Source organism: Oncorhynchus masou, chromosome 2 (assembly GCF_036934945.1).
Source record: "Oncorhynchus masou masou isolate Uvic2021 chromosome 2, UVic_Omas_1.1, whole genome shotgun sequence".
Taxonomy (NCBI): domain Eukaryota; kingdom Metazoa; phylum Chordata; class Actinopteri; order Salmoniformes; family Salmonidae; genus Oncorhynchus; species Oncorhynchus masou.
The window spans coordinates 26,764,682-26,787,505 of NC_088213.1; the positions used below are offsets into that span (position 1 = coordinate 26,764,682).

General features: G+C 41.5%; 1 protein-coding gene across 3 annotated transcripts in view; it reads right to left on the reverse strand.

Annotated features, from left to right (window-relative positions):
- Positions 1-22,824, reverse strand: part of LOC135557787 (tubby protein-like) — a 113,869-nt gene that overhangs the window by 31,451 nt on the left and 59,594 nt on the right. For all 3 annotated transcript variants that reach the window (XM_064991411.1, XM_064991394.1, XM_064991403.1), the window contains exon 2: positions 14,592-14,643. In XM_064991411.1, the coding sequence (XP_064847483.1) occupies positions 14,592-14,643 (52 nt within the window). The remainder of the gene's footprint in view (positions 1-14,591; positions 14,644-22,824) is intronic.

Consider the following 22,824-nt stretch of genomic DNA (forward strand, 5'->3'; position numbering starts at 1 on the left):
CAAACATACATGTAATTGCTAAAATACACTTAAGTACCAAAAGTAAAAGTATAAATCATTTAAAATTCCTTATATTAAGCAAGTCAGATGGCATGATTTTCTTGTATTTTGAATTTACACTCCAACATTTACACTCCAAAACTCAGACATATCTTACAAACAAAATATTTGTGCTTAGTGAGTCCGCCAGATCAGAGACAGTAGGGATGACCAGGGATGTTCTCTTGAAGTGCGTCAATTGGACCAATTTCCTGTCCTGGTAAGCATTCAAAATGTAACGAGTACTTTTGGGTGTCAGGGAAAATGTATGGAGTAAAAAGTACATTATTTTCTTTAGGAATGTCGTGGAGTAAAAGTTGTCAAAAATATAAACAGTAAAGTACAAATACCAACAACAAAAAAAACATAAGTAGTACTTTAAAGTATTTTAACTTAAGTACTTTACACCACTGGTGGATATCAAGATTTTAATTTGGTAAAATCGCACAGTGTGTCATGTAATAATCATAAAATACTGACTCCTATGTCCAATGTGGGAAGGACATTAAATCACACGACTGACCAAAGATAAGCCTGAACCATCAGCTGCAGAAGTGACCAGTATATGAACTCTCTAACATGATTCACACACTGGCACACACAAACCAAAAATTCATATAACCTCTTCTTTTCTCACACAAATCCTTTATCCTTATCCGGTAGCTCAGTAGAATCTGTGTCTTTGCACAAATTCATTATCCTACTTTCACACTAAATAATTACTTTCCTTTTCCCACATGAGCCAATTTAATTTATGTCATAATCCTAATTTTAAGCAGTCACAAACTTTTTTAAAACCTGTAAAAGCCAGCTCTCCTGAGTTCACAGAGTGTTAGAGCTCCACACCCTCAGAGTTCAAAAACAGAGAAAGCAAGAAGAGTTGCTTCAAACCTCTGCATAGCACAGTCTCAGAAGCACCAAAATAGAATGTCTTCTGCTTCTGTAATTAATGTTTCAGGACCACTGCCCCAATCTGTTTCTCCTCAGCTGTTTCTCCCCCCCCCCTTCTCTGGCAATGTGGAAATCGACATGAAGTATTACTACAGCTTGGGTATCCCTTCCATCCTGATGCAGTCAGCAGTCATCTGAGATTATGTAAGTTTACAAACAAAGGGAGATCCCAAGGCTGGAAGCTCATCAAATATTGAGAGAATCCCTGATGAAGCAGGAACACCACTCGACTGTACTCTGTTGTACTATTATCTGCTGTACCAGTACAGAGTTCCCTTAATCTAAACCCATGTCTGTGTCCCAGTTCTCAACCCCTTTGCCTAAGTGGGCACTTGCACACTTCCTGTAATGAATCGAAAAGTATTTGATTGGTGTATTGTTGGCTAGAGGGAGTTTCCAAGATAGGAAGTGTGCAAGTGCACACTTTGGGAAAAGGGTGGAGAATTGGGATTGTGTCATTTAGCCCACCACTTCAGCCATGACCAGAACACAACATCTTCTGTGGAGTGTGGAGGAGGAGGAAGCCTGAACTAAGTTAACCAGGAGGAACCATGGGAGGAGCTGTCCAAAACACCACCAGTCACTGTACAGTGAAATAACCAACTAATAAGTTATCTCCTCTTCCTACTCTGCCTCCTCTCTCTCTACTAACAAGACGTTGTGCTTCTCTCATGCACAATGCCTGACAGTGCATGTACAGCCAGGAGGTTACCAAGAAATTCACAATTTGAAAAGCATGTGAGGTGAATAACCAACATGTGCCATCTTTTGGACCTAAAACAAAATCGTTACAGCATCAGGACTGGTTATGCAACTTGCTACAGTAACTCCTGACATTTCGATGAACAGACTTTTCAGGATTGAAGCTGGATGTGGATGCTGCTTAAGGAACACTGTTGCTTGGGTACCTGTCTCGGTAATGCAGTATGAATATCCATACCCAATTTGATATTGAAACAATATTCAAACAATGGTTTGTTCAGCAGGGACACCACACGATGTGAAGAAATACAGAGAAAGGGTCTATCTTTCTTTTGCACAGAATATCTTGACAATTTCTTTTGTATGTTCTTTTTCTTTTGTGGAAAAGCAGTACATTTAATATTATGTTCTTTAACAAACAATTCCTTTCAAAACAGATCGACTTTGAGAATAAAATGCAAAAGTGTTACGGTTACATGGATGGAAGGTTGGTTTGAGCTTTCCTTCAGTCTTCAGTGTTTGCCAAATTGATGCAATCACAGGCTCCTTAAGTTCTATAGCAAGAACACATGATGGAGATCATACTGTACATGTCATGCTGAACAACCTTACAATGCATTTCCACATAACTCATTGGGGGTGATGAAATAACAGAGCCCCATTCATTTTCAATGGAGGGAAGTGAACGAGGGGAACGTTGGGCAATACGAGCATGGGCGAGGGAGCATGAACAGGGCGGGACCAAAGGGCGGGACCAAAGTTGGGGCAAGCTGAACTTTATGATAATAATTGGCGATATCGCAACGTTATGGACATAGAGCTCACTATAGCTTCCAGCCCCTTCTGGATTGGCTGTTGATACTAGCACTACCTAGCCTGCTTGTTAGCACCCACATGAGGGAGAAGCTAGAGTGGATAAACAAATTATTGTGTTATGTGGAAATCCCCTTTTAGCCTCAGATCCTTCTGTCTTCATATGCAAAGCAGCTGAGCAATAATGGTAATTCTGTCCTCAGCTATTGAGTGACCAAGCCATGGGAGTTTCATGATAGACTCACAGTAATGACAACCACATAACCAAAACCTCAAACTCAAGGCTCAAACCAATGCAACCAAAATCTATTTGACCAGTATGTCCCATTACTGTAACATGATAAATGGTTTTGCGCGAGGAACCTGGTCAATTCTGCAGAAAATCTACAGAGATAGACAGACAAACAGAACAGTCTGCAGCACACCAGACCCCTGGTCCAGACTATAATACTGTCTTCTCTCCTCTGTCACTAAAATCACACTGTGTGAACCCAACAGGAACTCCCTGAGTGAATACCAGCAGGCCACTGCAGCACTACAGTGATCAGGATGGTTCTTACGAAGCTACAAATACCTGGCCGGTCTTCAGTCAGCTGTTCATTTCACCCAAAAAAATATAACACTGTAAAAAAAAAAGTGTTAAAAGGTTATTTTATTTTCATGATGGTCTTCATCCATAACTGCACAGTATTACAGTAGTTATGCCAGCCCTAAGCACAATACAAATCAAATCAAACTTTGTCACATGCGCCGAATACAACAAGTGTAGACCTTACCGTGAAATGCTTACTTACAAGCCCTTAATCAACAGTGCAATACAAGAATAGTTAAGAAAATATTTACCAAATAGACTAAAATAAAAAGTAATAATAAAAAAGTAACACAATAAGAATAACGAGGCTATATACCGGGGACACTGGTACCGAGTCAGTGTGCAGGGCTCCAGGTTAGTTGAGGTAATTTGTACATGTAGGTGGGGGTGAAGTGACTATGCATAGATAATAAGCAGCGAGTAGCGGGGGACAATGTAAATTGTCCAGTGGAAATTTTACTAATTGTTCAGCAGTCTTATGGCTTGGGGGTAGAAGTTGTTGAGGAGCCTCTTGTTCTTAGACTTGGCGCTCCGGCACCGCTTGCCGTGCGGTAGCAGAGAAAATAGTCTATAGTCTGGGTGACTGGAGTCTCTGACAATTTTATGGGTATTGCTCTGACACTGCCTATTATATAGGTCCTGGATGGCAGGAAGCTTGGCCCCAGTAATGTACTGGGCCATTCGCACTACCCTCTGTAGTGCCTTACGGTCAGATGCCGAGCAGTTGCCATACCAGGCGGTGATGCAACCAGGATGCTCTCAATGGTGCAGCTGTAGAACCTTTTGAGGGTCTGGGGAGCCATGCCAAATATTTTCAGTCTCCTGAGGGGAAAAAGGTTTTGTTGTGCCCTCTTCACGACTGTCTTGGTGTGTTTGGACCATGATAGTTTGTTGGTGATGTGGACACGAAACTCTCGACCCGCTCTTACTACAATCTCATCGATGTTAATGGGGGCCTGTTCGGCCTGCCTTTTCCTGTAGTCCACGATCAGCTCCTTAGTCTTGCTCACATTGAGGGAGAGGTTTTTGTTCTGGCACCACACTGCCAGGTCTCTGACCTCCCTATAGGCCGTCTCATCATTGTCAGTGATCAGGAGTACCACTGTTGTGTCATCAGCAAACTTAATGATTGTGTTGGAGTCGTGTTTGGCCACGCAGTCATGGGTGAACAGGGAGTACAGGAGGGACTAAGTACACACCCCTGAGGGGCCCCAGTGTTAAGGATCAGCGTGGCAGACATGTTGTTAACTACTTTTACCACCTGGGGGGCGTCCCGTCAGGAAGTCCAGGATCCAGTTGCAGAGGGAGGTGTTTAGTCCCAGAGTCCTTAGCTTACTGATGAGCTTTGTGGGCACTATGGTGTTGAACTCTGAGCTGTAGTCAATGAACAGCATTCTCAAATAGTTTTGTTCACATCGGCTACCGATAGCGTTATCACACAGTCATCCAGAACAGCTGGTGCTCTCGTGCATGCTTCAGTGTTGCTTGCTCATTTGGTAGGCTCACATCACTAGGCAGCTTGCATCTGGGTTTCCCTTTGTAGTCCGTAATAGTTTTCAAGCCCTGCCACATCCAACGAGTGTCAGAGCCGGTGTAGTAGGATTCAATCTTAATCCCGTATTGATGCTTTTGCTTGTTTGATTGTTCATCGGAGGGAATAGCGGGATTTCTCATAAGCGTCCGGATTAGTCTCCCGCTCTTTGAAAGTGGAAGCTCTAGCCTTTCGCTTGAAACAGATGTTGCCTGTAATCCATGGCTTCTGGTTGGGATATGTACGTACAGTCACTGTGGGTACAATGTCGTTGATGCACGTATTGATGAAGCTGATGACTGGAGGTGGTGTACTCCTCAATGCCATTAGATGAATCCCGGAACATATTCCAGTCTGTGCTAGCAAAACAGTCCTGTAGTGTAGCATCCGCGTAATCTGACCACTACCGTATTGAGCGAGTCACCGGTTCTTCCTGCTTTAGTTTTTGCTTGTAAGCAGGGATCAGGAGGATAGAATTATGGTCAGATTTGCCAAATGGAGGGCGGGGGAGAGCTTTGTATGCATCCCTGTGTGTGGAGTAAAGGTGGTCTAGGATTTTTTTTTTCCTCTGGTTGCACATGTGACATCCTGGTAAAAAAATGGTAAAACTGATTTAAGTATGCCTGCATTAAAGTTCCCGCCACTTCTGGGTGAGCATTTTCTTCTTTGCTTATGCCCTTATAGAGTTTGTTGAGAGTGGTCTTAGTGCCAGCTTCGATCTGTGGTGGTTAATAGACAGCTAGGAATAATATAGATGAGAACTCTCTTGGTAGATAGTGGGATCTACAGCTTATCATAAGGTAATCTACCTCAGGCGAGCAATACCTCGAGACTTCTTTAATATTAGACATCGAGCACCAGCTTTTATTCACAAATAAACACACCTGGATGGCAGTGGGAGTTTACTCGCTCGCCTACGGATCTTCAGAAGGATGCCGACCTGCGGCCCCATTTTATCCATCTTTTCTTCACACAAAAGGCGTGGATCTGGGCCTGTTCCAGTGAAAGCAGGATATCCTTCTCGTCGGACTCGTTAAAGGAAAAAGTTCCTTCCAGTCCACGGTGAGTAATCACTGTTCTGATGTCCAGAAGTTATTTTCGGTCATAAGAGACGGTAGCAGCAACATTATGTACACAATAAGTAAAAAAATAAATGGCACAAAATGCAAAAAACTAACAAAACAGCACAATTGGTTGGGAGAATGTAAAACGTCAGTTCTTTGATGCCATCTTCACTCTATATGGTATGAAAGTGATGCGTAGTTTCCAGGAAGGTTTTAAAAAACTTTTTGAATGGTGTTCAAATGGGTAAAAATGTAGCACAATGGTCTTCAGCAAAAACGTCATAAATGACATCTTGCAGAAGTAAATTAATCCACAAACAGAAGTATAATTTGATATACAGTGAGCTCCAAAAGTATTGGTACAGTGACAATTGTGTTGTTGTTCTGGCTCTGTACTCCAGCACAATGACTATGAGGTTAAAGTGCAGACTGTCAGCTTTAATTTGAGGGTATTTGCATCCATATCAGATAAACCGTTTAGAAATGACATAACTTTTTGTACATAGTCCCCCCATTTTAGGTGACCAAAAATATTGAGACCTGAATGAATCGTGAATAATGATGAGTGAGAAAGTTAGACGCACAATTTGTGCATCTGTTATTCACGATTCATTCAGGATTAGCCGCAATTTTGGTAGCATCCACATTAATGTAGAAGTGTTTAGTAACATATTCTATTCTTATTTACAATACAAGTGACTCCAAAATGACACAATACATTACTTACCATTAATTTCTATTGGGCACAACATAATCTGAAACAAAACCAAAACAAACAGCAAATGCGTCCAAAAAATGTGTAGCATCACAATTTGATGATGTAGTCATTGTGGGCTATGACAATGGGACCACTTAACATTGTACTACTTTAATGCACATATGTGAATTTGTCCCAATAATGTACAAAAAGTGCGGTAATGTCTAAACGGTTCACACGATATGGATGAAAATACCCTCAAATGAATGCTGACAGTCTGCAGTTTAACCTCATAGTCATTGTATCATTTCAAATCCAAAGTGCTGGAGTACAAAGCAACAAAAATTGTGCAATTGTCACTATATTGGTGTTTTCACAAATTTGATGAAATAATCATCAAACCCATTCAAAGATTAGGGGATAGGACCCGTAAGAATGACATCACTTGCACATCATATAATTGAGAGAGTTGTGCGATGTTCATTAAAATCACTCCCATGTTTATTAGATCACTTAACCTGTTGAAACTCTGGGGGCGCTATATCATTTTTGGATAAAAAGACGTGCCCGTTTTAAGCGCAATATTTTGTCACAAAAAGATGCTCGACTATGCATATAATTGGTAGCTTTGGAAAGAAAACACTCTGACGTTTCCAGAACTGCAAAGATATTTTCTGTGCGTGCCCTAGAACGAGAGCTACAGGCAAAACCAAGATGAAATGGCATCCAGGAAATGAGCAGGATTTTTGAGGCTCAGTTTTCCATTGTCTCCTTATATGGCTGTGAATGCGAGAGGAGTGAGTCAGCCCTTTCTGTCGTTTTTCCCAAGGTGTCTGCAGCATTGTGACGTATTTGTAGGCATATCATTGGAAGATTGACCATAAGAGACCACATTTACCAGGTGTCCGCCCGGTGTCCTGCGCCGAAATTGGTGCGCAAAAGTCAGCTGCAAGTATTTTTCCACAGAATTCAGAGAAGAATGCAGGCTTCCACGAACGATATATCAATGAAGAGATATGTGAAAAAACACCTTGAGGATTGATTCCAAACAACGTTTGCCATGTTTCGGTCGATATTATGGAGTTAATTCGGAAAAAGTTTGACGTTGTAGGTGACTGAATTTTCGGTTCGTTTCGGTAGCCAAATGTGATGTACAAAACGGAGCGATTTCTCCTACACAAAGACGCTTTCAGGAAAAACTGCACATTTGGTATGTAACTGAGAGTCTCCTCATTGAAAACATCCGAAGCTCTTCAAAGGTAAATGATTTTATTTATTTGGTTATCTGGTTTTTGTGAAAATGTTGCGTGCTAAATGCTACTCAAAATGCTAAGCTAGCTTAGCATACTCTTACACAAATTAGTGAATTGCTATGGTTCAAAAGCATATTTTGAAAGTCTGAGATGACAGTGTTGTTAAGAAAAGGCTAAGCTTGAGAGTAGGCGCATTATTTTCATTTTATTTGCGATTTTCAGAAATCGTTAATGTTACATTATGCTAATGAGCTTCAGGCTATAACTGTATACAGGTTTTTTTCAGAGCCAAACGTGAACAAAACGGAGCGATTTGTCCTACACAAATAATATTTTTTTGAAAAACTGCACATTTGCTATGTAACTGAGAGTCTCCTCATTGAAAACATCCAAAGCTCTTCAAAGGTAAATGATTTTATTTATTTGGTTATCTGGTTTTTGTGAAAATGTTGCGTGCTAAATGCTACTCAAAATGCTAAGCTAGCTTAGCATACTCTTACACAAATTAGTGAATTGCTATGGTTCAAAAGCATATTTGGAAAATCTGAGATGACAGTGTTGTTAAGAAAAGGCTAAGCTTGAGAGTAGGCGCATTATTTTCATTTTATTTGCGATTTTCAGAAATCGTTAACGTTGTGTTATGCTAATGAGCCTGAGGCTTTAGTCACGATCCCGGATCCGGGATGGGGAGTTTCAAGAAGTTAACTTTACAATTAGCATCTCCAACCATTTTCTGACTTGTAATCCACTAAAATTATTGCAGATTGATTTGTGCAAGCAGTATTGAGTAGTGTTATCTTACAGTGGCTTGCGAAAGTATTCACCCCACTTGGCATTTTTCCTATTTTGTTGCCTTACAACCTGGAATAAACATTTTTTTTTGGGGGGGGGGGGGGTTGTGCCATTTGATTTACACAACATGCCTACCACTTCAAAAAAGCAAAATATGTTTAAGCAATCTTTAAGTCATACCACAGATTCACAATTGGATTGAGGTCTGTGCTTTGACTAGGTCATTCCAAGACATTTAAATGTTTCCCCTTAAACCACACGAGTGTTGCTTTAGCAGTATGCTTAGGGTCATTGTCCTGCTGAAAGGGGAACCTATGTCCAGTCTCAAATCTCTGGAAAACTGAAACAGGTTTCCCTCAAGGATTTCCCTGTATTTAGCGCCATCTATCATTTCTTAAATTCTGACCAACTTCCCAGTTCCTGCAGATGAAAAACATCCACACATCATGATGCTGCCACCAGTATGCTTCACTTTGGGGATGGTGTTCTCGGGTGATGAGAGGTGTTGGGTTTGCCCCAGACATAGCGTTTTCCTTGATGGCCAAAAAGCTACCTTTTAATCTCATCTGAGCAGAGTACCCTCTTCCATATGTTTGGGGAGTCTCCCACATGCCTTTTGGCGAATACCAAAACGTGTTTGCTTATTTTTTTCGTTAAGCAATGGCTTTTTTCTGGCCACTCTTCCATAAAGCCCAGCTCTGTGTCGTGTATGGGTTAAAGAGGTCCTATGGACAGATACTCCAATCTCCGCTGTGGATCTTTGCAGCTCCTTCAGGGTTATTTTTGGTATCTTTGTTTCCTCTCTGATTAATGCACCTACTTTCCTGGTTCGTGAGTTTTGGTGGGCGGCCCTCTCTTGGCAGGTTTGTTGTGGTGCCGTATTCTTTCCATTTTTTAATAATGGATTTAATGGTGCTCCGTGGGATGTTCTGATATTTTTTAATAACCCAATCCTGATCTGTACTTCTCCACAACTTTGTCCCTGACCTGTTTGGAGAGCTCCTTGGCTCCTGACACTTGCTGAATGGTGTTTCAGACTCTGGGGCCTTTCAGAACAGGTATATATATACACTGAGATCCTGTTACACTTAAATAAAGTCCACCTGTGTGCAATCTAACTAATTATGTGACTTCTGAAGGTAATTGGTTGCACCAGATCTTACTTAGGGACTTCATAGCAAAGAGGGTGAATACATAGGCACGCACCATTTTTCCCTTTTTAACTTTTTATTTTATTTTAAACAAGTTACTTTTTTCATTTCACTTCACCAATTTGGACTATTTTGTGTATGTCCATTACAGGAAATCCAAATAAAAAGGCACTGTAAATGCTTGAAAGTCTCTCTGGTGATTTGGTTTATGTTAATGTAGTACCGCAAACCCTAATCCTCTGTCTATCCCGTTAATCCACTACGATTAGCCTTTAATCACCATTTGAAAAATAATCTCCTTACAATTCGTTCCTACATTTCAGGAAATGCAATAAATGTAATGTGTAGGGAGAGGTTGCTGATGTAACCCTAGGGAGAGGTTGCTGATGTAACCCAGTATCTTGATGGAATTACACAGGGCCGATGAAAATATGCTAATTGACGAGTCTCTTGAGAGTGCCACTGATGTCGACGCCATTTTCTACGCTGGTCAGGTCTATGACAACACTTTGATAAACATCTTTATCATGTATCATGGATAGCACAGAAGTGGCAAAGGCTGATCGGCATAATACACTTCTGATTGCGCATTATTACACATTATAAACTGGATGGTTTGAGCCCTGAATGCTGATTGGCTGATGGTGGTACTATATCAGACCCTAAACCACATGTATGACAAAAAAAAAAAACTTATTATGTTGGTAACCAGTTTTTTATTTTTTATTTCACCTTCATTTAACAAGGTCGGCCAGTTGAGAACAAGTTCTCATTTACAACAGCGACCTGGCCAAGAAAAGCAAAGCAGTGTGACAATAACAACAACACAGAGTTACACATGGAATAAACAAACATACAGTAAATAACACAATAGAAAAATCTGTATACAGTGTGTGCAAATGAAGTAAAGATGTAAGGCAATAAATAGGCCATAGTTGCGAAGTAATTACAATTGTGCAATTAACACTGGAGAGATAGATGTGCAGATTAGGATGTGCAAGTAGAAATACTGGTGTGCAAAAACAAAAACAAATATGGGATGAGGTAAGTAGTTGGTTGGATGGGATATTTACAGATTCGTTCAATTTGTTCCAGTCATTGGCAGCAGAGAACTGGAAGGAAAGGCAGCCAAAAGGGGGGTGTTGGCTTTGGGGATGACCAGAGAAATATACCTGCTGGAGCGCGTGCTACGGGTGGGTGATGCTATGGTGATCAGTGAGCTGAGATAAGGTGAAGCTTTACCTAGCAAAGACTTATAGATGACCTGGAGCCAGTGGGTCTGGTGACAAATATGTAACGAGGGCCCGCCAACAAGAGCATACAGGTCGCAGTGGTGGGTAGTATATGGGGCTTTGGTGACAAAACGGATGGCACTGCGATAGACTGCATCTAATCTGCATCTATCTTGCTGAGTAGAGTGTTGGAAGCTATCTTGTAAATGACATCACCGAAGTCAAGGATCGGTAGGATAGTCAGTTTTACGAGGGTATGTTTGGCAGCATAAGTGAAGAAGGCTTTGTTGCAAAATAGGAAGCCGATTCTAAATTTAATTTTGGATTGGAGATGCTTAATGTGAGTCTGGAAGGAGAGTTTACAGTCTAGCCAGACACCTAGGTATTTATAGTTGTCCACATATTCTAAGTCAGAACCGTCCAGAGTAGTGATGCTAGTCGGGTGGGCGGGTGCAGGCAGCGATCGGTTGAAGAGCATGCATTTAGTTTTACTAGCATTTAAGAGCAGTTGGAGGCCACGGAAGGAGTGTTGTATGGCATTGGAGTTTGTTTGGAGGTTTGTTAACACAGTGTCCAAAGAAGGGCCAGATGTATACAGAACGATGTCATCTGCGTAGAGGTGGATCAAATAATCACCAGCAGCAAGAGCAACATCATTGATATATACAGAAAAAAAGAGTCGGTCTAAGAATTTAACCCTGTGGCACCCCCATAGAGACTGCCAGAGGTCCGGACAACAGGCCCTCCAATTTGACACACTGAACTCTATCTGATAAGTAGTTAGTGAACCAGTCATTAGAGAAACCAAGGCTGTCGAGTCTGTCGATAAGAATACGGTGATTGACAGAGTCGAATGCCTTGGCCAGGTCGATGAAGACGGCTGCACATTACTGTCTTTTATCGATGGCGGTTATGATATCATTTAGGACCTTGAGCGTGACTGACGTGCACCCGTGACCAGCTCGGAAACCGGATTGCATAGCAGAGAAGGTACAGTGGGATTCAAAATGGTCGGTGATCTGTTTGTTAACTTGGCTTTCGAAGACTTTAGAAAGGCAGTGCAGGATGGATATAGGTCTATAACAGTTTGGGTCTAGAGTGTGTCCCCTTTTGAAGAGGGGGATGACCGCAGCCGCTTTACAATCTTTAGGAGTCTCAGACGTTACGAAAGAGAAGTTGAACAGACAAGTAATAAGGGTTGCAACAATGGCAGCAGATAATTTTAGGAAGAAAGGGTCCAGATTGTCTAGCCCAGCTGATTTGTAGGGATCCAGATTTTGCAGCTCTATCAGAACATCAATGAAATCAAAGTTTATTTGTCACGTGCGCAAAATACAACAGGTGTAGACCTTACAATGCTTACTTACAGGCTCTAACCAATAGTGCAAAAGAGGAGTCAGGTGAACAAGGTAAGTAAAGAAATAAAACAACAGTAAAAAGACAGGCTATATACAGCTAACTGGATTTGAGTGAAGGAGAAGCGGGGGGGGGGGCTTGGCCCAGTTGCTGCGGAGGGGTACAGAGCTGTTTACCGGGGTTGTGGTAGCCAGGTGGAAAGCATGGCCAGCCGTAGAGAAATGCTTATTGAGAATTTCAATTATCGTGGATTTATCGGTGGTGACAGTGTTTTCTAGCCTCTGTGCAGTGGGCAGCTGGAAGGAGGTGCTCTTGTTCTCCGTGGACTTTACAGTGTCCCAAAACTTTTTGGAGTTACTGCTGCAGGATGAAAATTTCTGTTTGAAAGCTAGCCTTGCTTTCCTAACTGACTGTGTATATTGGTTCCTGACTTCCCTGAAAAGTTGCATATCGCAGGGACTATTCGATGCTAGTGCAGTACGCCACAGGATATTTTTGTGCTGGTCAAGGACAGTCAAGTCTGGAGTGAACCAAGGGCTATATTGGTTCTTAGTTCTACCTTTTTTGAAAGGGGCATGCTTATTTAAGACGAGGAAAGCACTTTTAAAAGAACAACCAGGCACCCGCTACTGACGGGATGAGGTCAATATCCTTCCAGGATACCCGGGCCAGGTCGATTAGAAAGGCCTGCTCGCAGAAGTGTTTTAGGGAGCGTTTGACAGTGATAAGAGGTGGTCGTTTGACTGCGGACCCATAACGGACACAGGCAATGAGGCAGTGATCGCTGAGATCCTTGTTTGAAAAGAGCAAAGGTGTATTTAGAGGACAAGTTGGTCAGGATGATATCTATGAGGTCGCCCATGTTTACGGATTTTGTGTTGTACCTGGTGGTTCCTTGATAATTTGTGTGAGATTGAGGGGATCTAGTTTAGATTGTAGGACGGCCAGGGTATTAAGCATATCCCAGTTTAGGTTACCTAACAGTACAACTCACAACTCTGATGATAGATGGGGGGTAATCAATTCACATATGGTGTCCAGGGCACAGCTGAGAGCTGAGGGGGGTCTATAACAAGTGTCAACAGTGAGGGACTTATTTCGGGGGAGATGGATTTTTAAAAGTAGAAGCTCGAACTGTTTGGGCACAGACCTGGAAAGTATGACAGAACTCTGCAGGCTATCTTTACAGTAGATTGCAACTCCGCCCCCTTTAGCAGTTCTATCTTGAAGGAAAATGTTGTAATTGGGGATGGAAATTCCAGAACTTTTGGTGGCCTTCCTAAGCCAGGATTCAGACACGGTTAGGACATCGGGGTTGGCAGAGTGTGCTAAAGTAGTGAATAAAGAAAACTTAGGGAGGAGGCTTCTGACGTTAACATGCATGAACCCAAGGCTTTTACAGTGACAAAAGTCAACAAATGAGAGGGCCTGGGGACAAACAGGGCCTGGGTTAACCTCTACATCACCAGAGGAACAGAGGAGGAGTAGGATGAGGGTACGGCTAAAGGCTATAAGAACTGGTCGTCTAGTGCGTTGGGAACAGAGAATAAAAGGAGCAGATTTCTGGGTGTGATAGGATAGATTCAGGGCATAATGTACAGACAAGGGTATGGTAGGGTGCGAGTACAGTAGAGGTAAACTTAGGCATTGAGTGACGATGAGAGAGGTTGCATCTCTGGAGGCGCCAGTTAATCTAGGTGCGGTCTCCGCATGTGTGGGGGGTGGGACAACGGAGCTATCTGAGGCATGTTGAGTGGGACTAGGGGCTCCGCAGTAAAATAAAATAATGAGAGCAACCCTAAACAACAGTATACAAGGCATATTGGCATTAGAGAGAGGCATAAAGCAATCACAAGTGTTGATTGGGAGAGCTAAGACAACAGGTAAGACAACAGCGGGTAAACGGTGGTGAATGGGCAGAGAGGGTCAGTTAGCTACACACAGGGCCTGAGTTGAGGCTGGGGCCGACAGATAAACAAAATGAAGTACCGTGTTAATGAACAGTCCAGCAGGCATCAGCTGTGTAGCCAAGTGATCATATAATAGCAATAAGGCAATAAGGGTTTTGTGGTATATGGCCAATGGCTAATGGCTGTATACCACACCTCCTCTGGCATTAATGCATAAGTATAACACTGATGACATCTCCTAAAAACAATTAACCAGATTAGCTTTAGCTGGCTTTCATCCCTGCCTAATAATCAGAGATTGAATTATTGTCTACCATGAAAACCAGGTGTGTGAACTTTCTAGTTCACAGTAATTTATCAAATATAGCGCAACCCTTCTGTAGAGTATATTCTTCCTCTCTTTTCATCACACTACAGTCTCCTTTACCAGCCAAGGAACAACAGAGGAGGTTCATATCAGTAAGTGGCTGAGCTGCTCTGCTACAGTACAGGGACATGGGAGACCTACCTGTCTGTCTAGCTTCTGTTGGCGGAGGTTGCTGCCCTCATCGTCCAAGGTACTGCAGAGAGCAAGAGAGAGAAACGAAGAACGAGAGAGAGATGGTTAAAACAAAAGCTCTTTCCATTTCTTTGACATTGTACAGAACAAACACACACACACTCCAGGAAAAAACATTAGTTTCCTCTCCTGTTTGATACACTGCAATAACCACTTGGAAATTATGGGAAATAGTGATACATTAATATCTGTCATGGAGCTTTCCAGTGAAGCAGAAAACAGCAGGTGATGTCTTTAAAATGCAGTGTATGTCACTGGAGGAACCACAGTAGTTATTGGGAGTGACATGTCATGTAGCCTCCGATATGTTCTCTAGGAAGCAACACATAACTCTTACGATTACATTACAAAACGTGTAGAATGACATCATACAGAGATCAGTCACACCAGCATGGGATATGAAGTGCTAGGGAATTCATAGTCACAATTGGATGATGATCTAACATCTTTATCCTGTGTGATAGGACTATAAAGGTAATGGTAATGCCCAGCCAGTCGCCATCTTTCCCATTCCTCCCACACCAAAACACACGCAACCTCTAAATCAGCAATGACACACTCCAATTGCCCATTCACTCTGTGTTGCTTGGCATTGCCCAGACCATTTAAACGAAAGGGTTCTTAATTGAAGATAATAAGAGGCTGAAGGTCAGGTGAAGGAGAAGAGTGCTTCCTTCAGCTGGGGGGGTAGATGGAGCAGAGCCAGGGGGGTTCAATAATGTGTGTGTTTGTGGTTAGTGTGTGTGCTACATACACAGTACATCTCCCTTTCCGAAACACACACAGAAAAAACACTCACTAGCGACAGTCAGCAATCAAGTGTGTGAATGTGTTTCAGACAGGTAGATAATGACATAAACACAGCTGTGACAATGAGGGTCAACTACCGCATTACAATAGAGAAGACATGTTAATTGATATGCATTAGTGGTAAGCTAGAATGTGCATTAGACACCTCTACTCTTCTCGCCCCACCTACCCCAGTTGATGTCAATAACAACGTAGTCTGAACGGTACCCATTGACCCCTCAACAGTGATGCATTAATGCTGTCCCTATTGGGAACACAGTGCTGGTGAAGTGCCTAGTGAGTGTTTAATGTGTTTTACCTGCAGTGCAGAGGGATGTCTTAGCAGATATTCTATTTTGATGTTCCCTCCACAGAATAGAGTTAGAATGTTGTGCTGTCTACCAGCATCACATGAATAATCAATGAGGGTTGATTATTATAAAACAATTAGATCAAATGCCTTACATTACATTTTATATAATATAACAGGGACATATTTTTCCCTGATACTCTCTCTAATAAACTCAATATCGTACAGGTTTTCAATGGCATTTCTCTGAAATCATGCCAATTCAACAAAGTCCTTGATGCTGTTTTTACATCGGTTTAAATATCGAAAATTTTCATAGAAATTGGTCATATATGATTGTTCTTACACTATATTCAAGAAGCCTGTGTACGTACAGTATACATATACATGTGTTTCTAAGTATGCACAATACAGTACGTGGCTGAAATTTAAAACGTTTGTGTACTTTAAAGTGTTTGGCACTTTTTTACAGTAGGTACATTTGAAGTCCAAAGTTTACATACACTTAGTTTGGAGTCAATAAAATTAGTTTTTCCACCACTCCACAAATTTCTTGTTAACAAACTATAGTTTTGGCAAGTCGGTTAGGACATCTACTTTGTGCATGAATCACAAGTCATTTTTCCAACAATTGTTTACAGACAGATTATTTGACTTATAATTCACTGTATCACAATTCCAGTGGGTCAGAAGTTTACATACACTAAGTTGACTGTGCCTTTAAACAGCTTGGAAAATTCCAGACAATTATGTAATGGCTTTACAAGCTTCTGATTGACATAATTTCAGTGAATTGGAGGTGTACCTGTGGATGTATTTCAAGGCCTACCTTCAAACTCAGTGCCTCTTTGCTTGACATCATGGGAAAATCAAAAGAAATCAGCCAAGACCTCAGAAAAAGAATTGCAGACCTCCACAAGTCTGGTTCATCCTTGGGAGCAATTTATAAACGCCTGAAGGTACCATGTTCATCTGTACAAACAATAGTACATAAGTATAAACACCATGGGACCACACAGCCGTCATACCGCTCAGGAAAGAGACGCGTTCTGTCTCCTAGAGATGAACGGACTTTGGTGCGAATCAATCCCAGAACAACAGCAAAGGACCTTGTGAAGATGCTGGAGGAAACAGGTACAAATGTATCTATAGCCACAGTAAGATGAGTCCTATATTGACATAACCTGAAAGGCTGCTCAGCAGGGAAGAAGTCACTGATCCAAACCGCCATAAAAAAGCCAGACAACGGTTTGCAACTGCACATGGGGACAAAGATCAGACTTTTTGGAAAAATGTCCTCTGGTCTGATGAAACAAAAATGGAACTGTTTGGCCATAATGACCATTGTTATGTTTGGAGGAAAGGGGGGGGGAATTGCAAGCTGAAGAACACCATCACAACCGTGAAGCACAGGGGTGGCAGCATCATGTTGTCGGGGTGCTTTGCTGCAGGAGGGACTGGTGCACTTCACAAAATAGATGGCATCATGAGGCAGGAAAATTATGTTGATATATTGAAGCAACATCTCAAGATATCAGTCAGGAAGTTAAAGCTTGATCGCAAATGGGTCTTCCAAATGGACAATGACCCCAAGCATACTTCCAAATTTGTGACAAAATGGCTTAAGGACAACAAGTCAAGGTATTGGAGTGGCCATCACAAAGCCCTGACCTCAATCCCATAGAACATTTGTGGGCAGAACTGAAAAAGCATGTGCGAGCAAGGAAGCCAACAAACCCGACTCAGTTGCACCATCTCTGTCAGGACAAATGGGCCAAAATTCACCCAACTTATTGTGGGAAGCTTGTGGAAGGCTACCTGAAACGTTTGACCCAAGTTAAACTATTTAAAGGCAATGCTACTAAATACTACATTTACATTTAAGTCATTTAGCAGACGCTCTTATCCAGAGCGACTTACTTACTAATTGAGTGTATGTAAACTTCTGACCCACTGAGAATGTGATGAAAGAAAGAAATGCTGAAGTAAATAAATCATTCTCTCAACTATTATTCTGACATTTCACATTCTTAAAATAAAGTGGTGATGCTAACTGACCTCGACAGGGAATCTTTACTAGGATGAAATGTCAGGAATTGTGAAAAACTGAGTTTAAATGTATTTGGCTAAGGTGTATGTAAACTTCCGACTTCAACTCATATATGTAAACTTCCGACTTCAACTCTCTAAAAATTTCAGTCTCTCGATGTGCACCACCATGTTTGACAGTGGGTATGGTGTGTTCCTGTGTTGCTCGCCAAACTGATAGAGACATACCCCAAGCGACTTACAGCTGTAATCTCAGCAAAAGGTTGTGCTACAAAGTATTAACTTAAGGGGGATGTTTTAAGCTGAATAATTTTGCACGCCCAATTTTTCAGTTTTTGATTTGTTAAAAAAGTTTGAAATATCCAATAAATGTCGTTCCACTTCATGATTGTGTCCCACTTGTTGTTGATTCTTCACAAAAAAATACAGTTTTATATCTTTATGTTTGAAGCCTGAAATGTGGCAAAAGGTCGCAAAGTTCAAGGGGGCCGAATACTTTCGCAAGGCACTGTATATATAAAATAATTGTTCGCTGTGTACAGTAGGAACAGTACAGGTAGCCTGACGTCCCTCCCTGGCAGTGCTGTGTGTGTTTGGCTGTGACCTGCCGGAGCCAGGGTGAATCTGGTATACTGGGCTGGCTTAGAGCTGGCTCACATGGGATTCATGAGAGGCCACAGAGGTGCAGCTGAGTCCCCAGGTCACCTCCCCTCGTCTCGCCCAGCTTCTTCACCAGGCCCCATACATACGTTTTTCATAGAAAGCACCAGGTAGGCTCCATCTGATGGGAGGAACTGCTTATTGCTCTGAGAAACCATCCATGACAGGCTGGCCAGGCCTCCAAGTCGAGAGGAACACCCACTCTGGGAGCTCCCCTCCCATATCAACCTCCCACAGGTAAGCAATGTGACTCTGTGGCAGTGCCTCAGTATGTCAGTGTAGTGTGTTGTTTAAGGGCTCTTGTCCCTGAGGTCAGTTATTAAATAGGACACTGCGTCACCTAATACGTCATCCTGTCTATTACTTTTAACACCTAGGCCTACAACGTCAATATCACCTTTATTATCTACATTACTAATGTCATTGACTACTGCTATATCACTCAACATCGTAATCACATCTTCATATAGCAAACATATAAGAAACATTTTTTGAAGAGTTCTCTTCAAAGTAATTTGTCATTAAAACACTTAACGATGAACATGCTTAACAAGAAACTATACAGCAAAAAGAGCATGCTTAAGGATACAAAAGCAAATTAAATGACATGTTAAATTATTATTTTCTATGAGGAAATTTGATTTAATGAAAGGAACTTATTAGTTCCCTAGATTAACTGAAATGATAACAGATATTTTGAACTACTGTTCCTGGTAGGGTCATATTGAACCAATCCTTATGGTTGCTCTTCCTCTCAGATGAATACATCCTCTAATAAGTGGGGTTAGAAACCCTAGAACCTGTCAAATACAAATCCAGGACACTCAAGTGTATGTGTTTAATGTTGGTGTGTGTATCTGTGTGTGCTCTCTTAGAAGCAGCAACATGAGTACGTGTACATACGTACACACAGATCTATCACTACCTTTATTGCTCTATCATAGGAGGCCAGTTCTCCTGACGCAATCTCTCAATGAGATTCATGGCAAGCCAGCTCCGTAACTTATAGCAACAGGGAGCCAATAGGAGCAGAGGAAGCAGTGCAACCATGGTAATGGGGCTTCTCTTGGAGGCAACAGCAGCAGCAGTATCAACAGTAGCAGTAGTAATGTCTTTGAGAACAGGCATAAGTCTTTATTTCACCCAAAAAGAAGCTAACTGATAAATAACACTGACATTATTAACCATTCGGGCAGATCAAATCAAAGTTTATTTGTCACGTGCACCGAGTACAACACCTTACAGTGAAATGCTTACTTACATGCTCTAACTAATAGTGCAAAAAATGTATTAGGTGAACAAGATTGTGATTAGATTGTGACTCGAGAATGCCTATAATCAGCAGAACGCATTATCAATGTATGGGGAGAGACATGCAGGGGTCACACAGAGCAAAACAATGGCTGCTGCTTCCCAAGGTGATAGTAGTGGAGAAAATACACTTTGGGGGAAATGAGCAGAGCTTTTTATGGATTCTATTACACCAGATTCTGCATGAGAAAATCCCCATGTAATTGGATTACAGTAAAACGGTGCCATATATTCCCTAAATAGACTTTCATATCAGCAGACTTTACAACTCACCAATAACACAGTAACCTACGCAACATTGGAATTGAATGTCTCCTACAGTTTTATGTTATTAAAAAAGTGGGTCAATAAATACACTATAAAGACAGGTCCAAAATATTTTCACATGAATAACCAGTCATAACTACTACAGTTATTATAAGAGATACAGTGAGTTTTTCATCATTCTTGAAAGACAAAACCAAATAAACATCAATTAGATACTACCACACACCAATGACCACAACAGACCCTTCACAAAGCCCCTCCCCCTTGGTTACTGTTGTAGCAGACATTTTCCCCAGGAAGCCCAATTCCCCCTTCAAACCACTGGTGAAATCCCCTCACAATGATCTCAAACTGTGTTTTTAATACACCATGAAATTAAACACAGACTACTATCCTTTACTAATCAGGTAAACTCTCTGGTATGTTGTGGTGGGTTTTCATTACAATTGCTTCATGGGAACCTGGTAAAAATGATGTTTATAACGTGGCTAGCCACTGAATGGCTCTGAACGAAAGAGATTCTCCAGTACACTTGTATATTTTTAGCCAGTAGTTCTGAATGTAGCGCTCATGAGCGGTGGCGGCCATTCACCCCAAAAAAGTCAAAATAATAACATACAGTGGGGTAAAAAAGTATTTAGTCAGCCACCAATTGTGCAAGTTTTCCCAATAAAAAAGATGAGGCCTGTAATTTTCATCATTGGAACACTTCAACTATGACAGACAAAATGAGAAAGAAAATCCAGAAAATCACATTGTAGGATGTTTAATTCATTTATTTGCAAATTATGGTGGAAAATTTGGTCACCTACAAACAAGCAAGATTTCTGACTCTCACAGACCTGTAACTTCTTCTTTAAGAGGCTCCTCTGTCCTCCACTCGTTACCTGTATTAATGGCACCTGTTTGAACTTGTTATCATTATAAAAGACACCTGTCCACAACCTCAAACAGTCACACTCCAAACTCCACTATGGCCAAGACCAAAGAGCTGTCAAAGGACAACAGAAACAAAATTGTAGACCCGCACCCGTCTGGGAAGACTGAATCTGCAATAGGTAAGCAGCTTGGTTTGAAGAAATCAACTGTGGGAGCAAATATTAGGAAATGGAAGACATACAAGACCACTAATAATCTCCCTCGATCTGGGGCTCCACGCAAGATCTCACCCCGTGGGGTCAAAATGATCACAAGAACGGTGAGCAAAAATCCCAGAACCACACAGGGGGACGTAGTGAATGACCTGCAGAGAGCTGGGACTAAAGTAACAAAGCCTACCATCAGTAACACACTACGCCGCCAGGGACTCAAATCCTGCAGTGCCAGACGTGTCCCCCTGTTTAAGCCAGTACATGTCCAGGCCCGTCTGAAGTTTGCTAGAGAGCATTTGGATGATCCAGAAGAAGACTGGGAGAATGTCATATGGTCAGATGAAACCAAAATATACATTTTTGGTAAAAACTCAACTCGTCGTGTTTGGAGGACAATGAATGCTGAGTTGCATCCAAAGAACACCATACCTACTGTGAAGCATGGGGGTGGAAACATCATGCTTTGGGGCTGTTTTTCTGCAAAGGGATCAGGACGACTGATCCGTGTAAAGGAAAGAATGAATGGGGTCATGTATCGTGAGATTTTGAGTGAAAACCTCCTTCCATCAGCAAGGGCATTGAAGATGAAACGTGGCTGGGTCTTTCAGCATGACAATGATCCCAAACACACCGCCCGGGCAACAAAGGAGTGGCTTCGTAAGAAGCATTTCAAGGTCCTGGAGTGGCCTTGCCAGTCTCCAGATCTCAACCCCATAGAAAATCTTTGGAGGGAGTTGAAAATCTGTATTTCCCAGCAACAGCCCCAAAACATCAATGCTCTAGAGAATATCTGCATGGAGGAATGGGCCAAAATACCATCAACAGTGTGTGAAAACCTTGTGAAGACTTACAGAAACCGTTTGACCTCTGTCATTGCCAACAAAGGGTATATAATAGTATTGAGATAAACTTTTGTTATTGACCAAATACTTATTTTCCACCATATTTTGCAAATAAATTCATTAAAAATCCTGCAATGTGATTTTCTGGATTTTTTTCTCTCTCATATTGTCTGTCATAGTTGAACTGTACCTATGATGAAAATTACAGGCCTCTCTCATCTTTTTAAGTGGGAGGACTTGCACAATTGGTGGCTGACCAAATATTTTTTTGCGCCACTGTATATACACTACCGTTCAAAAGTTTGGGGTCACTTAGAAAGGTCCTTGTTTTTGAAAGAAAAGCACATTTTTGGTCCATTAAAATAACATCAAATTGATCAGAAATACAGTGTAGGCATTGTTAATGTTGTAAATGACTATTGTAGCTGGAAATGGCAACATTCTTATAGAATATATACATAGGCGTACAGAGGCCCTTTATCAGCAATCATCACTCCTGTGTTCCAATGGCAAGTTGTGTTAGCTAATCCAAGTTTATCATTTTCAAAAGCTAATTGATCATTGGAAAACTATTTTGCATTTTTGTTAGCACAGCTGAAAACTGTTGTGCTAATTAAAGAACCAATAAAACTGGCCTTCTTAGACTAGTTGAGTATCTGGAGCATCAGCATTTGTGGGTTCGATTACAGGCTCAAAATGGCCAGAAACAAAGACTTTCTTCTGAAACTCGTCAGTCTATTCTTGTTCTGAGAAATGAAGGCTATTCCATGCGAGAAATTGGCAAGAAACTGAAGATCTCATACAATGCTGTGTACTGCTCCCTTCACAGAGCAGTGCAAACTGTCTCTAACCAGAATAGAAAG